This window comes from Lingula anatina, chromosome 7, assembly GCF_051362555.1.
Source record: "Lingula anatina isolate TDL-2025a chromosome 7, LinAna3.0, whole genome shotgun sequence".
Lineage (NCBI taxonomy): Eukaryota > Metazoa > Brachiopoda > Lingulata > Lingulida > Lingulidae > Lingula > Lingula anatina.
Genome location: NC_141773.1, coordinates 5563271 through 5576498, shown reverse-complemented (window position 1 = coordinate 5576498; position 13228 = coordinate 5563271). Strand labels below are relative to the sequence as shown.

Below are 13228 nucleotides of genomic sequence, written 5' to 3'. Positions count from 1 at the left end.
GATTAATTCACAGACACAGGGGGGTTAAGCTGCATTGCCATTTTAAAATATTGATGAGATTTGGTGTATTTCAGGACGGCACAGAGCTTCCTTCTGGTACAGTGCTGAAGAACATAGTGGAGCACTTCCAGAACCTTTTTGATGTGGAATCTGTGAATGGAGTGTATCCCAGAATGAACGAGATCTACAGCAAGCTTGGGGAGGTCCACAATGTGCTTAGGTCTCTCAGAGATCTCTTAGGACTGCGTAAGTACTCTTTGAGTTTGATCTTTGTCATCATCATAATGACTACAGTCCACCATCAGCATCATCAATCAGAGATTAGCAGAAATAGATTTCCAGACCCTGTGGCCCATGAGAAGAGCAATTGCTCAGTTGTGTTCTCTCAAACAAGTGTCCTCAAGAAGAACCTGGGCGGAGGTTTTGTGTCCTGCACCCAATTAGTTTTTACATAATTTTTCTATAGATTAATGTATAGATTAGCATATCAATTTATTTATTTATTTATTTATTTATTTATTTATTAAATCAGCTGAAGATGCCAAGTCCACTGCCATAGTAGATGCTGTGGGTCAACTGTGTCAACAGCACACCAGCACCACCTGGAGGCAGCTGAAACAACTACTGGAGGAGGAAGACCTAGATAGGTACAGTGTGTACAGTGTACTACTTTTTCTGAAAAAAAAGGTGATATTAGAGGTGTGAAAAAAGTGCATTTTTTAGTTTTCTACACATTTTGTTTTCAATAAAATTTTGATGTTTTTAGTCCATCCATAGTTTGACAGACATTAAAAGTTAATGAGAAGATTTATGAGTATCATAATTAAGCAGAAAGGCAGCTTGGATATTTATGTTAATTGAATGATTTGTTCCTTTGAAACCATACTATTTATAAGAAGAATGAAACCATCTTTTCTTTAAGAAGAATTTCCATTGCCTGCCTTTTTCAAGCTTTCACATACCTTATATTTATTCATTCCAGTGTCCGTAAACGCCTTGAGCAGCATGATGAATTCTTCCCAGTTTTCCAGGAAATGATGGATAAACTCATGGATATTCTAGGTATAATATATATTTTAAATATATTTGTGAATATTGTATGTTGGCATGGCATTCTGTACTTGACTGCTGAACTTTTGAAACTAGAATGAAATGGTCTATTTAGTGTTTGTAAAGCAAAAAAAATCATTTGTTTTTGAAGGCCCTTTTTTTAACTTAAATTTAGTTTTGGAGCTTAACCCTCTTACTTTTGTAAAACAAGATTATAGTGAAGGTTTATGATATTCTTCAATAATTTCATTAGTTTAATAAATTAATTTATAGTAACTTCAGTATTTTTTGTTTCATTACTTTATTAGTGAGTAAAAGACTTTATGTATTATTCGACATATTATTAATAAAAAATGAATGTTCAATTTTTCCACAGCTTTTGAGCAAAATTGCACATGGCCTTAATCACTGACATTTTATTTTTTTTTAACTTATTTATTTATTTATTTATTTATTTATTTATTTATTAACAGGTGTCAGCCGTATAGACCAGGTCATCCCAGCAGTGAGAGCTCTGAAGTTGTTAACAGAATGATCAGCCAGCCACACCGACTTGTATACAAGCATAATAAGAATGATGATTATAATGGAATGAAACTGGACATGAAGACACAAAATATTCTGTACTTGACTGCTGAACTTTTGATAACATACTATCTCTCATACTCTCTAAAAAAACGATGTGAATGAAACATTCCACAGTAAAAAGTTTTCTATTAAGCCTAACACATTGGAAGTCTAAAAAATAGCATATTATTGTGAATTTTATTTATATTTATAGATATGAGCAGTAGTATAAATATTACAACACAAAGTTGGGAAGAATTTGCATAAAATTATACTGTCATAGTGGTTGGAAAAAATTTAGTTTATCAGGTCTGTTTATTTGTATTACACACTTGTGAAGGAAACTTTTAGAATACTTTTACAATAATCATTTTATATTAAATTGTTTTATTTCATGACGACATTAACTGTTATACAGCTAAGCCAAGCAGTGCCTTAGTGAGAGTGTGCTAGAGTCTGTAGTCTAATGACTGGAATTCAGAAAATTAGTTTTACCATGTTGGTTTCCAGTCATACGTTGCAATAGTTAAAGTACACTAAGTACTTTCTGTGTTGCCTGTTTAGTTTTATATTTCACCACATTATAACAGTTTTAAAAATTAAGAAATTGTTTTCTTAGCATTACAATATACATTCAGTTTCCAAAATTATAAATATTTTTCTTTTACAAATACATATGTGCAATTCATCATTCTTTCTTCTTGTATCAGAATTTCACACCGCAGTTTTTGTAACACTCCAGTCATGATGCTTAAATCTGAATAAAAGTAGCTTTCCACTTTTTTGATATTCATTGAAGATTATTGGAATGGACTATGCACTAGTGCTGGGGATAGTTGCAATACTATTGAAAATAGATGTTGGTCAGCTCTTTTTCTGGAATGCTTGGGGGCACCAGAGGCTTCTATTCCCTGCACACGTGCGTGCACATGCGCGTACACATATTCTCACCCCCATTGATATGATCATGTGACTGGCCTTAATAATATACTCCAAATGAATTTTTTAGAAGAAAAGTTTATTTCAAAATCTAGATATCGAGTTTTTTTTTTTTTTTTTTTTTTTTTTTTTTTTTTTTTTTTTTTTTTTTTTTTTTTTTTATCTGTCACTTTGAATTATCACCAGACCTGTTCAGCTAATGTATTTGATAAAATAATTGTATTTTTTTTTCAAGTTTTTACCTGTATATGCAGACACTGTCTTTATATGTGGGTTTTGTGATATAAATCCAAATCCTGCAATTTGATACTAGTACCCATCAAATGATCCCCTTCCATATCAAATAATCATTATGAAGACAATAGATTTAGTGATAATGAACAATTTCTTTTCTACAATAATCATTATGAAGACGATAGATTTAGTGATAATGAACAATTTCTTTTCAACGGGACTGTATAATGCCATTGTGATTCAGATGCAGGGGCGTAACCAGACCTTTAAAAATTGTACGCACAGATTTTTATAATTCCCAGCAAAATGTAGACTAATGCAGGAATGAAGGACAGCGTAATTACAGCATATGTACCACACATCGCAGCTTAATTTCCATTAATAATAAAATCATTAATTAGTCATAAATATTCTCGCAATTAAAAAAGTTTCAATATTCTTATTACCCAGAACGGTATATTTATTTAAAAGGAGGCTAGCTTCGCATATATGTTTCATTCACCATACATGTGGATGCAAGGCTCCCAAAAACAACCAATTGTACGACACGACAGAGCTCTGATACATCTTAGTTAAATTATTTGTTTGTAAAAATTGCCCATGTCACCCTGTTAGTTTGGAGGGGTAAGCTGGGTCAAGTCCGTGTCAAAATTCTTTGAAGCTTTGCAGGAAAAATTCTTCCTTTGTTTCTCTAGCTCCTTCTTAAATAAATATCGCTAGATATTCTCAAGAAAGAGGGTACAGAAGAGTTGAGGGCCACTGAACCCTCCAATTAAGAGGTAAAGAAAGTATCAGTTAGATGGACGATTAAGATAGGACTTGTTAAGGTTACAGGCATTGTTTACCTCAGTTTGCAAGAACAACTGTGCCTATACAATTGATACAGAGGATTTGTACATGCAGGTGACTTTAATAAGCAGAGGAATTTCTTTTATATTCCGTGAATTTATATAAAATAATATCATGGTTGGCCAAAAAAATTGTACGCACAGTGCATCCGTGCGTATGCCTAGTTACGCCCATGAGATGTGTGATTAAGAATATCTTATACTGATAATCTAAACTATAATATGGCTAAAAATAAGCAATCAAGTTTCCTGCTATGTAAATTAATGCGCCAGTAAATGCCTGTAATGATGGGGTCTTATGTGTGTTTTATAGTGTTACTAATACTTATCTTTTTTCAAAAGCATGCACCAATTAAGAAATTGGCCAGTTTCCATGTGTTCACAGTTATAATAAATTTTAAAAGTTTGCCGTTCATATCATTAATCGTCACGTACGTTATGAGCCTGGTGTTAAACCATGTGTAAACTATTGTCTGAGTCTGAAGGTGGAACTCTTGTGTCAGTTATTAATGAAGCAAAAAGTCTCTGAAACATCAAGTTTAAATCATAGTTGAAATATTCGTCTACTGTTTGGGGCTTTAGTCATTTAAAAGCAGGTATTAATAAATTTGCACCCATATTATATTACAGGGGCATATCTAGGATTATTTGAAGGGGGATCCGTAGATGCGAAGCCGACCCCCCCCCCCCCCCACACACACACACACACACACACACACACACACACAGAGAGACATGGTGTGGGATTGGGGGCCTGGAACAGTTTAGAACTATGATTCAGTTAGTCAATTTTTTTTTCATTTCAAGAGGGGACCAGAAATCGAAGGGGGGGTCAGGACCCCCCTGATCCCCCCTCAAAATCCGCCACTGTATTGGGGCTCCGCGAAGAGACGGATTGCATTCCCATTCCCATAAGGTGGTTAAATATGCTGAGATATTGGACCAAACTGATTTTAATGAATTCATCAAGATCAGCGAAAAAGTTTTTTATCATATATCATAATAAGCGCAAAAATAACTTATCAAGGGAGTTATATACTGTACTACAAGAATTTAGCATCACAAGTAAATTTGAGCTAGTGTACCTGTACAGGTAGATGTGGATAGTTGTGCGGTAATATAGGCCTATATAAGCTTGAGAGATTTGGTGTCGAGAGAATGGAGAGATTCTCCCTTTTATGATAAACTCGGGACGTACATGTACAGACTATTTGAAAGGGAATGTAAGGTAGAAAAATATGTCACAGTTGACAAAATGACAAGATTATTGGCGACACAGTTAAGGATAGGTTTACCACCCCAAAGAGACGGGCATGTTTGTTAGGGAAAGTGTAGAGGAACGAGTGTGTGTGATATAGATGTGTGAGCAGGCCCGTAGCCAGGGGGGTTCGGGGGGTTCGAAAGAGCCCCCCTTTTTGCTGGAAAAAGGTCCACTCTGGGTAAAATTTGACCTAGGTACATGGGGATTATATGGTAAAAGGTCCACTTTTTCAGAAAAAGACCCCCCTCCCCTTGAAATAGCTGGCTACGGGCCTGGTGAGTGTGGAAAAATACAAGACGAGAGGCATTTTATATGTGGATGTTCGGCTTACTGTACATATAACCTCATAGAAGATATGATGTCAAGAATTTTGGAGAACGATTCAGATTTTTTAAATTTGGATTGGTTAGAAAAACTTTAAAAAGTAATGGAAAATATATATATATAATATTTACCAGAGGTAGGGCCTACATGTACCGAGTGCGCCTTTACGATCTGAAAACTTTAATCTGTAAGAAATATTAGGTACACGTTTATATTTAGTTAACGTATTTATATGTTTTTAGTATTAGTTGATTGAAATTTTTTAACATAAAGAAAAAAAGTGACTTATAAGCCCACTGGAGCTGGGTGCAAAAAAAAAAGAAAATATTGTATACACTCTTCCTTTAAACGATGTTCTTCATTCTTTCCATCAATAATTGAAGCACCTACGGCACTTACAGGGTACCCGTCCTGTGTCCTCGTTTAGAGCTAGAATACATGTAAGTAGAATTCGATGAACTCTGAAAAAAAAAACGAATCGCTTTCACTGAGAGTATATCCTGAATCCGAACTCCAAAGCATACTCTGCACTCCTGCACCAATTCCACATTATTATTATCTTATTTGCGTCTGTCCTGTATACATAAATATTATTTTCTGTAGAGGCCCATAGGTAGGCCTATGCCTGAGACAGATACATATCACCTGTTAATATTGCACAACAATTAGTAGTATGTAAATAAGTAGCAGCCACTTGTACGCATAGATTCCCTGTAGATAGTGTGTATAAAATGTGAATGTTGTACATAATAAAGACACTTTTAGACTTGAGACTGAAGATGTAAGGTTATTCTGTTATGCTTCTCTGTGCACGTAAAGTGAAAGACTGAGTCGAATCCGGAGTCATGTCGGAGCCCATAGATTAGTTAATTCTTTAATGGAAATTGATACATGCACTGAAGTTCAGTACAGTTATAAACTAAAGTGAAAGTCATTTTGAACGGTTCACAACACAACTTAATCTAAAAGGGTGCAGTACATGAAAAATACAATGTCTCATAGGATGGAAATTAGTGAAAAACACTAGAAATGTAAGGAACTACGCTGACAGACACAAGTGATAGCAATATGTACTGTCTTTATTATATAAAAACTGTCTCCATGCATGCCTGTGACATATGAAGACGCACAGAGGGCTGTTAGACAGCAATTATTTAGATGTGAAATATAATGATAACATAGCAGTTTATTTAACTTCTATTTCGTGTACCGGTAGAAGAGTATAATTTGATCCATATCTCTTTTTTGAAGAGCATATTAGTTTATGTTTAATTGAGTGAAATTTTGAACCTGGGAGTAGGACATCACGATGTCTTTGTGTCCGCACCCGAGAAGGATGTGGGGTGTGTGTGTATATATACCCTTTACCAGGGTCGCAGATACCCTCTACCAGGGCGACAGATTGATTTTTCACAGATATTCACAGATAAGTCTCTAGATAAATAGACAGTCATTTTGGTCTGATGTCATTCAGCAAAAAAAAAAAAAAATGACCACAATAATAACCGTGAACCTGGTAGAGGGTAGGTCGCAGATACCCTGGTAAGTATGTGAGAAAAGTGCTATCATTTATTTTGAGACATAACTGTGAATGTTTAGTGATAAATCAATCTGTGGTCCTGGTGCTACCAGTGGTAAAGGGTAGGACACGTGGAACATACATTGTTACAGCCCTTTATAGACGGCAACTGCCGTCTCCCCGCCCGTACTCGATCAGAACTCAGGGGTTGAAGCAAGGGGTTTTTATTATTCTATCGGTACTGGTCAGTGGTCACTCCTACTCTATGCTCTCCATTTACATAAGATTCCCTATTTAAATTCGAAATTATGCCGGATAGAAAGATACATGATATATATATGTGCATAATATTTAAGGCATACACCATGTGTGTTTCATATCTATATAAAAGACCTGTTGATTTAAGCAATGTCCCCATAAGAACCAATTTAAACCCTGTCGAAAATCGCTGAAAGAAAAACATAAAACTGTTTTCGAGTTTTAATTTTTTTCTAATACTGCACAGCGTCATGTGAGTCCACCAGTCTACTTTATGAAAGTGTCTAAATTACCACTTCTTTCCCTGCATATTTAATGTTTGTCCAGGAAAGCAAGATATTTTGTCGTTTCTTTTTTGTTGTCCACCCCCTTTCAGAAAAATTCTGGGTCCAGCAGTGAAAATGTCTAACTGGTTTCTTTGTGGCGGGCGTAGAATGTATAAAGAGGGGGTTAGTGCAAGGGGAAAACATCCGGAAAGAAATCGGGTTCATCCTTCTCACTTCCATAGAGAATATTCCTTACTTTTGGTAAACTTCTCCAGTGCAGAATCCTTTGAACACCTGGATGGGACTTATTGAATGCAGTGGTTATAAACTTTGTGGAAACTCTGTATTCCATATTGTGTTTTCTGCTGGCATTTCCCGGAATGTCCAAATACATGGCTTGTGTCTTAAAAGTCTGAAGCAAGTAAATAATCTCCCCGTTGGCGGTTTTAACTGTGTTGTTCTTGTTAAACCACGTTCGAAAATAGTCACGCGATATACGGAAATCGTTAGAATCGGTGTAGGCTCCATTGCTCGAGTGATGCCTTTTATTTTTTGCGTACACCGCTTTGCAAAGGACACGATTTGAATTATAAAACATTGCAGATATGTGAATGACAAACCACTGCGCAAAGAACCATGAGGTGTGATCTAAATCGCTTATGTATGGCAACATGAAGGAAATTGTGTGGCGGTGAAACCCGTTGAAAATAGCATCGAAGTTGTATGTCACCCCAACTGGGGATGGAACATCAGGGAGGTGAAAAAAATAACCTGGAAACCCAACTGCCGGTTGGAAATCCAGTAAAAACAGTTCAAATCGTTCAAAAGGGTTGCTTGGTAAATTTTTTCGCCACCAGCGTTTCTTATCCTTCTCATTAGTTAGCAACAAGTCATCGTCCAGAAATAGGTAGTACAAGTAGCCGCCGTCATTCCTTTTAGATGCACGTTCAGTTGCTTCCCAAAGCAGCCGGTTACGACCTGTGGCATGAGTGCTATTCGGAAAGTAGATGTCGCCTGTTTTGTCTCTGTACGTCAGCCATATTATTTCTCTATTCGGCGTGGCCTTGAGACCGGGAATAGGGTGTCTCGATGCGCCTTGGACGAGATAGACAAACTGCGGTTGTCCTGTCGTTTCTGGAGAATCATTTTCTACTCTGCTACTTGATATCGGAGAACGGGTAATCACAGTGTCTGGGAAATCCAAGCGAGCCATATATGGCACGTACAGGAGTATCACAGAGACAACGGCAAACAAGGATAGGCGAAAGCATTTCTTCTTCGCCATCTGAGTTCTGATCCTAAACAAAAATTAAAAGAAAATTAATTAATCTTGGTGTTCCTCTGTATACGTGCCCTTTTATGTAAACCAGCAGCACATTTTCAAAGAATAAAAGTATCTTTCATTTAGGACGAAGTACAACATGTAGATCGATTGTACTCAAAAAGTCATTTAAAAATTATATTCGTTAGATGCTAATGTTATTGAGATGAATGAAGTGGTTTAAAAGATTTTGCTTTAAAGATAAATGTCCAAATTATGAATCAAAAGACCCTGAATCAATCCCATGTGCCGCTATGTGTGACTGATGTATACAGTTTCGGATTAATAAATGTTACAGTGGATTTTTTGGGGTTTGTAAACTTGTTAACAAAAATACAATGTACGTAAGAATGCCTTAATTCGCGAGAAATGACATGTTACTCAGACTCAGTTGCTTCAAAGAGTAAAGGTATATGCTATCACAAAAAGTGCCTGTAACTATTCTTTAGTCAACTACGTATCAATAATACTGCTGCTACTAATTATTCTGCTAAATTCACATATACTGCAGAACACAACTGGCTACGAGTGGGCGCAAACTTACTCTTTATTACATACATGTTTGTACTTACCGTTCGGTGGCTTTCTTCTAATACTGTACACTGACAAGTTACAGTAAAATGCAGTCAAGATATGCATCAATTTACCGCACGATCTTTGACCAATGGATACATATATATGCAAATTTTCATTTACATGTATATTTATGGGGGCGGTGTCAGTGCTTTAACTGACATGCATTCATAGGGGAATCATAAACGTTTTCTTTGATCAAAAATAATTTTGACAAGAATACGATGATAACATCGCACCTAATGGTCGTACAATTATTTCCCCCCTCCAATAAAATGCAGGCAAGATATGCATCAATTTACCGCACGATCTTTGACCAATGGATACATATATATGCAAATTTTCATTAACATGTATATTTATGGGGGGCGGTGTCAGCTGACATTAACTGACATGCATTCATAGGGGCATCGTAAACGTTTTCTTTAATCAAAAATAATTTTGAGAAGAATACGTTGATAACATCGCACCTAATGGTCGTACAACTTTTCCCCTCCTCCAAAAAAGCTAATTAGTTATAGTTAGGAGTTAGGCCAATCTAAATCTAAACGTCTGGATCGATCTGGGAATGCACCCTATGGCTCTGAAAATGACATCTCCTGATTACGAACTTTTGGAGCTACATACACAGTACGAGCTACAAGAAGAACATGGCAGGAAAGAAGAGTCTAGTAGTAGGGCGGCTTCTCCTGTTACCTTGTCAGGTTGGCATGGTAGGGGCTGTGTGAATTGGACACCACAACAGAATGACAAATAAAACCTGTTCGACATTCTTGGAGCTTTGTATTGTATCGTACTGGCGTTTTACATGTATGAATTAAGGTTTTATAAGCAATTATTTATGTTGCTATGATTAGAATTGAATCTAGAAATTAGTTGGAATATCTCTTTTTATTAAGGTTCTTTATAAGATTTAGATATGGAAATTACGTGAAATATGTACTATTTATTATTATTATTATTATTATTATTTTATCGCCCTGTGTGCATCTACGAATAATGATTTAAGGTCGATTCTCATGGAAATTTTGTTCATAAGACATGGAATTTTAAAAAGAGGACTTGGGTGAAACAATTAAATATTTTATCAATTAGGAATTAACTTTTTTTCGAAGGGGGGGGAGCTGTACGCACAGTGCCTTCAAGTGCCAACGAAGACAAATCACACAAAGGTAAATGTTCAAACGATGACCACAATTAAAATTTTATGAATCCATTCTCCAGATCACCTTAAGTGCGATGTTATCAATTTTCTTTTCAAAAGTATTGTTTTTTATGGAAGTTCATTATTTCCCTATGAATGCATGGCAAATAATACTGTACGGTGACACCGCCCCCTCCCCCTCCCCAGTATATACGTGTGCAAGTACATGTATAATGCAGGGCAGCTGAGAAGTTTATCATTAAATGCAAATTAAACCGAAATTACCAAAATTGTTGGTCAGACCATCATGATAATTTGCATACTTACACACATATATCGTAGGGTCGATGATCGTGCGATACACAGATTCATATCTTGACCGCACTGTACTGTATCCTGTCTTCAACGGTGTACAATACTAGAATAGAGCCTGCGAACGGACGCAGGACAAATGTACTGGTAAAACCCAGGTTAGTATAAATGTACAAGGGAGTTAGTTTGCGCCCACTCGTGGCCAGTTGTTTTATGCAGTAGATGTGAATTTATCAGAATAACTAGCAGCAGCAGTGTTAGTGATACGTGAGGTGACAAAAGAATAGTTACAGGTACTTATTGTGATAGCATATATACCTTTACCCTTTGAAGCAACCGAGCAACTGAGTGGAATGCATTCGTGGCCTTTTGATTCTTGCTTTGGTGATTTATCTTGAATAAAAAAATCTCAAATCTTTTAAACCACATTATCAGCCTCAATAACAATAGTAGCCTATATCGATATGCTTCTGATTTTGTTAATACAATCGATCTATTTTGTCTCAAATGAAAGAGAACATCCTCAAAACAGCATATTATTTAAAATGCGCTGCTGGTTAGCATAGCGTCCTCAGAATTCAGAGGAACATCAAGGTTATTTTAATTAATTTTGTTCTTTTTATTTTTGTTTAGGATCGGGTCTCAGATGGCGATGAAGAAATGCTTTCACGTATTCTTGTTTGCTGTTGGCTCTGTGATACTCCTGTGGGTGCAATATACGGCTCGCTTGGATGTCCCAGACACTGTGATTACCCGTTCTCCAATATCTAATAGCACAGGTGAAAATGATTCACCCAAAAGGACAAGAAAATCGCAGTTTGTCTATCTCGTCCAAGGTGCATCAAGACGCCCTATTCCCGGTCTCAAGGCCACGCCGAATAGAGAAATAATATGGCTGACTTACAGAGACAAAACAGGCGACATTTACTTTCCGAATAGCACTCATGCCACAGGTCGTAACCGGCTGCTTTGGGAAGCAATTGAACGTGCAGCTAAAAGGAATGACGGCGGCTACTTGTACTACCTATTTCTGGACGATGATCTGTTGCTAACTAATGAGGAGAATAAAAAACGCTGGTGGCGAAGAAAATTACCAAGAAACCCTTATGATCGATTTGAAATGTTTTTACTCGATTTCCAACCGGCAGTTGGGTTTCCAAGATATAGTTTTAACAAGCACGATGCTCCAGCCCCAGTTGGGGTGAAATACAACTTCGATGCTATTTTCAACGGGTTTCACCGCCACACAATTTCCTTTTTGTTGCCATACATAAGCGATTTAGATCACACCTCATGGTTCTTTGCTCAGTGGTTTGTCATTCACATATCTGCGATGTTTTATAATTCAAATCGTGTCCTTTGCAATGCGGTGTACGCAAATAATGCAAGGCATCACTCGATCAATATGTTAAAGGGAGCCTACACCGATTCTGAAGACTTCCGTATATCGCGTGACTATTTTCGTACGTGGATTAACAAGAACAACACAGTTGAAACCGCTAAAGGGGGGAAAATTAACTTGCTTCAGACTTTTAAGGGACAGGCCATGTATACTGACATTCCAGGGAAAGCCAGGAGAAAACAAAGTGTTGAATACAGAGTTTCCACAAAGTTTATAACCACTGCATTCAATAAGTCCCATCCAGGTATTCAAAGGATTCTGCACTGGAGAAGTTTACCAAAAGTAAAGAAAATCCTGTATGGGAATGAGAAGGATGAACCCGATTTCTTTCCTGATGTTTTTCCCTTGCACTAACTCCCTTCTTATACGTTCTACCCCCTCTATAAGGAAAACAGTAAGACATTACTTTCAGTGCTGAACCCAGGATTTTTTGCAGGGGGTGGACAACCAAAAGAAAAACGAAAATTATCTTGCCTCGTTGGACAAACATAAATTATGCAGGAAAATAAAGGTAATTTAACCACTTTCATAAAGTAAACTGGCGAATTTCACGTGTAGTTGTGCAGAATTAAAAGTTTGAAACTCGGAAACGGGTTAATGTTGTTCTCCCAACATACACATTTAATAAATGCTCCAAAAAAAAAGAGATAAGGATCAAATTATACTCATTCACATGAAGTAGGACTATAATAAACTGATGGGTCACATTGCACACCAAAGCGTACTTAAATAATTGCAGCCCTCTGGGGGTCTTCATATGTCACTGGCAGGCATGGAGATGTTTATAATACAGACAGTACATATTCCTATCACTTGAGTATGTAGTTCTTTACATTTCTGGTATGTTTTTTAACTAATTTCAGTCCTATAAGATATTGCATTTTTCATGTATTGCACCCTTTTAGACTTAGTATGCTTTTAAAGTCTGGGGATTCTAGATGTATTCTCATAGTGAAAACACTCAAAATAAACCAATTCCTTACTTTTCCTGATTTCATCGATTTCTACCTATCCTAGCACTTCATGGGGACACGGGCTGGCTACCATGTCATACCGTAGATGGTTCAATTATTGATGGAAAGAATGTAGAACGTCGTTTAAGGAAAAAGTGCACAAGGTGTTTCCTTCTTTTTAATTTTTTTAATTTGTCAATTAATTAATTTATTTTTTGCACCCAGCCCCGGTGGGCTTATAAGTCACTGTTTTTTCT

General features: G+C 36.6%; 3 protein-coding genes across 6 annotated transcripts in view; 2 read left to right on the top strand and 1 right to left on the bottom strand.

Annotated features, from left to right (window-relative positions):
• LOC106170113 (centrosomal protein of 70 kDa) overlaps positions 1–2399 on the top strand; it is an 88938-nt gene extending 86539 nt beyond the window's left edge. Inside the window, exons 15-18 of the mRNA XM_087017694.1 lie at positions 75–246; positions 533–647; positions 983–1062; positions 1524–2399. Coding sequence (XP_086873820.1) covers positions 75–246; positions 533–647; positions 983–1062; positions 1524–1585 — 429 coding nt within the window. The 3' untranslated portion in view covers positions 1586–2399. The remainder of the gene's footprint in view (positions 1–74; positions 247–532; positions 648–982; positions 1063–1523) is intronic.
• A 3882-nt stretch (positions 2400–6281) lies between these two features.
• Positions 6282–9170, bottom strand: LOC106170130 (uncharacterized). The gene is made up of 2 exons (XM_013549875.2): positions 9146–9170; positions 6282–8564 (listed from the first exon to the last, which is right to left on the bottom strand). Coding segments are annotated over exons 1-2 (1116 nt in total). The 5' UTR covers positions 9148–9170; the 3' UTR covers positions 6282–7450.
• Positions 9171–10603: 1433 nt separating this feature from the next.
• LOC106170129 (uncharacterized) lies at positions 10604–13010 on the top strand. Of its 4 annotated transcripts, none has more exons than XM_087018319.1 (2): positions 10604–10774; positions 11263–13010. In XM_087018319.1, the coding sequence occupies exon 2, from the start codon at positions 11263–11265 to the stop codon at positions 12370–12372; it is 1110 nt and encodes a 369-aa protein (XP_086874445.1). In that variant the 5' UTR covers positions 10604–10774; the 3' UTR covers positions 12373–13010. The 4 variants fall into 4 exon arrangements, with proteins under 4 accessions (XP_086874445.1, XP_086874443.1, XP_086874444.1 ...); XM_087018317.1 differs by having other exon boundaries at positions 10635–10774; positions 11250–13010; XM_087018318.1 differs by having other exon boundaries at positions 10730–10909; positions 11250–13010.
• The last annotated feature ends 218 nt before the right edge of the window (positions 13011–13228 follow it).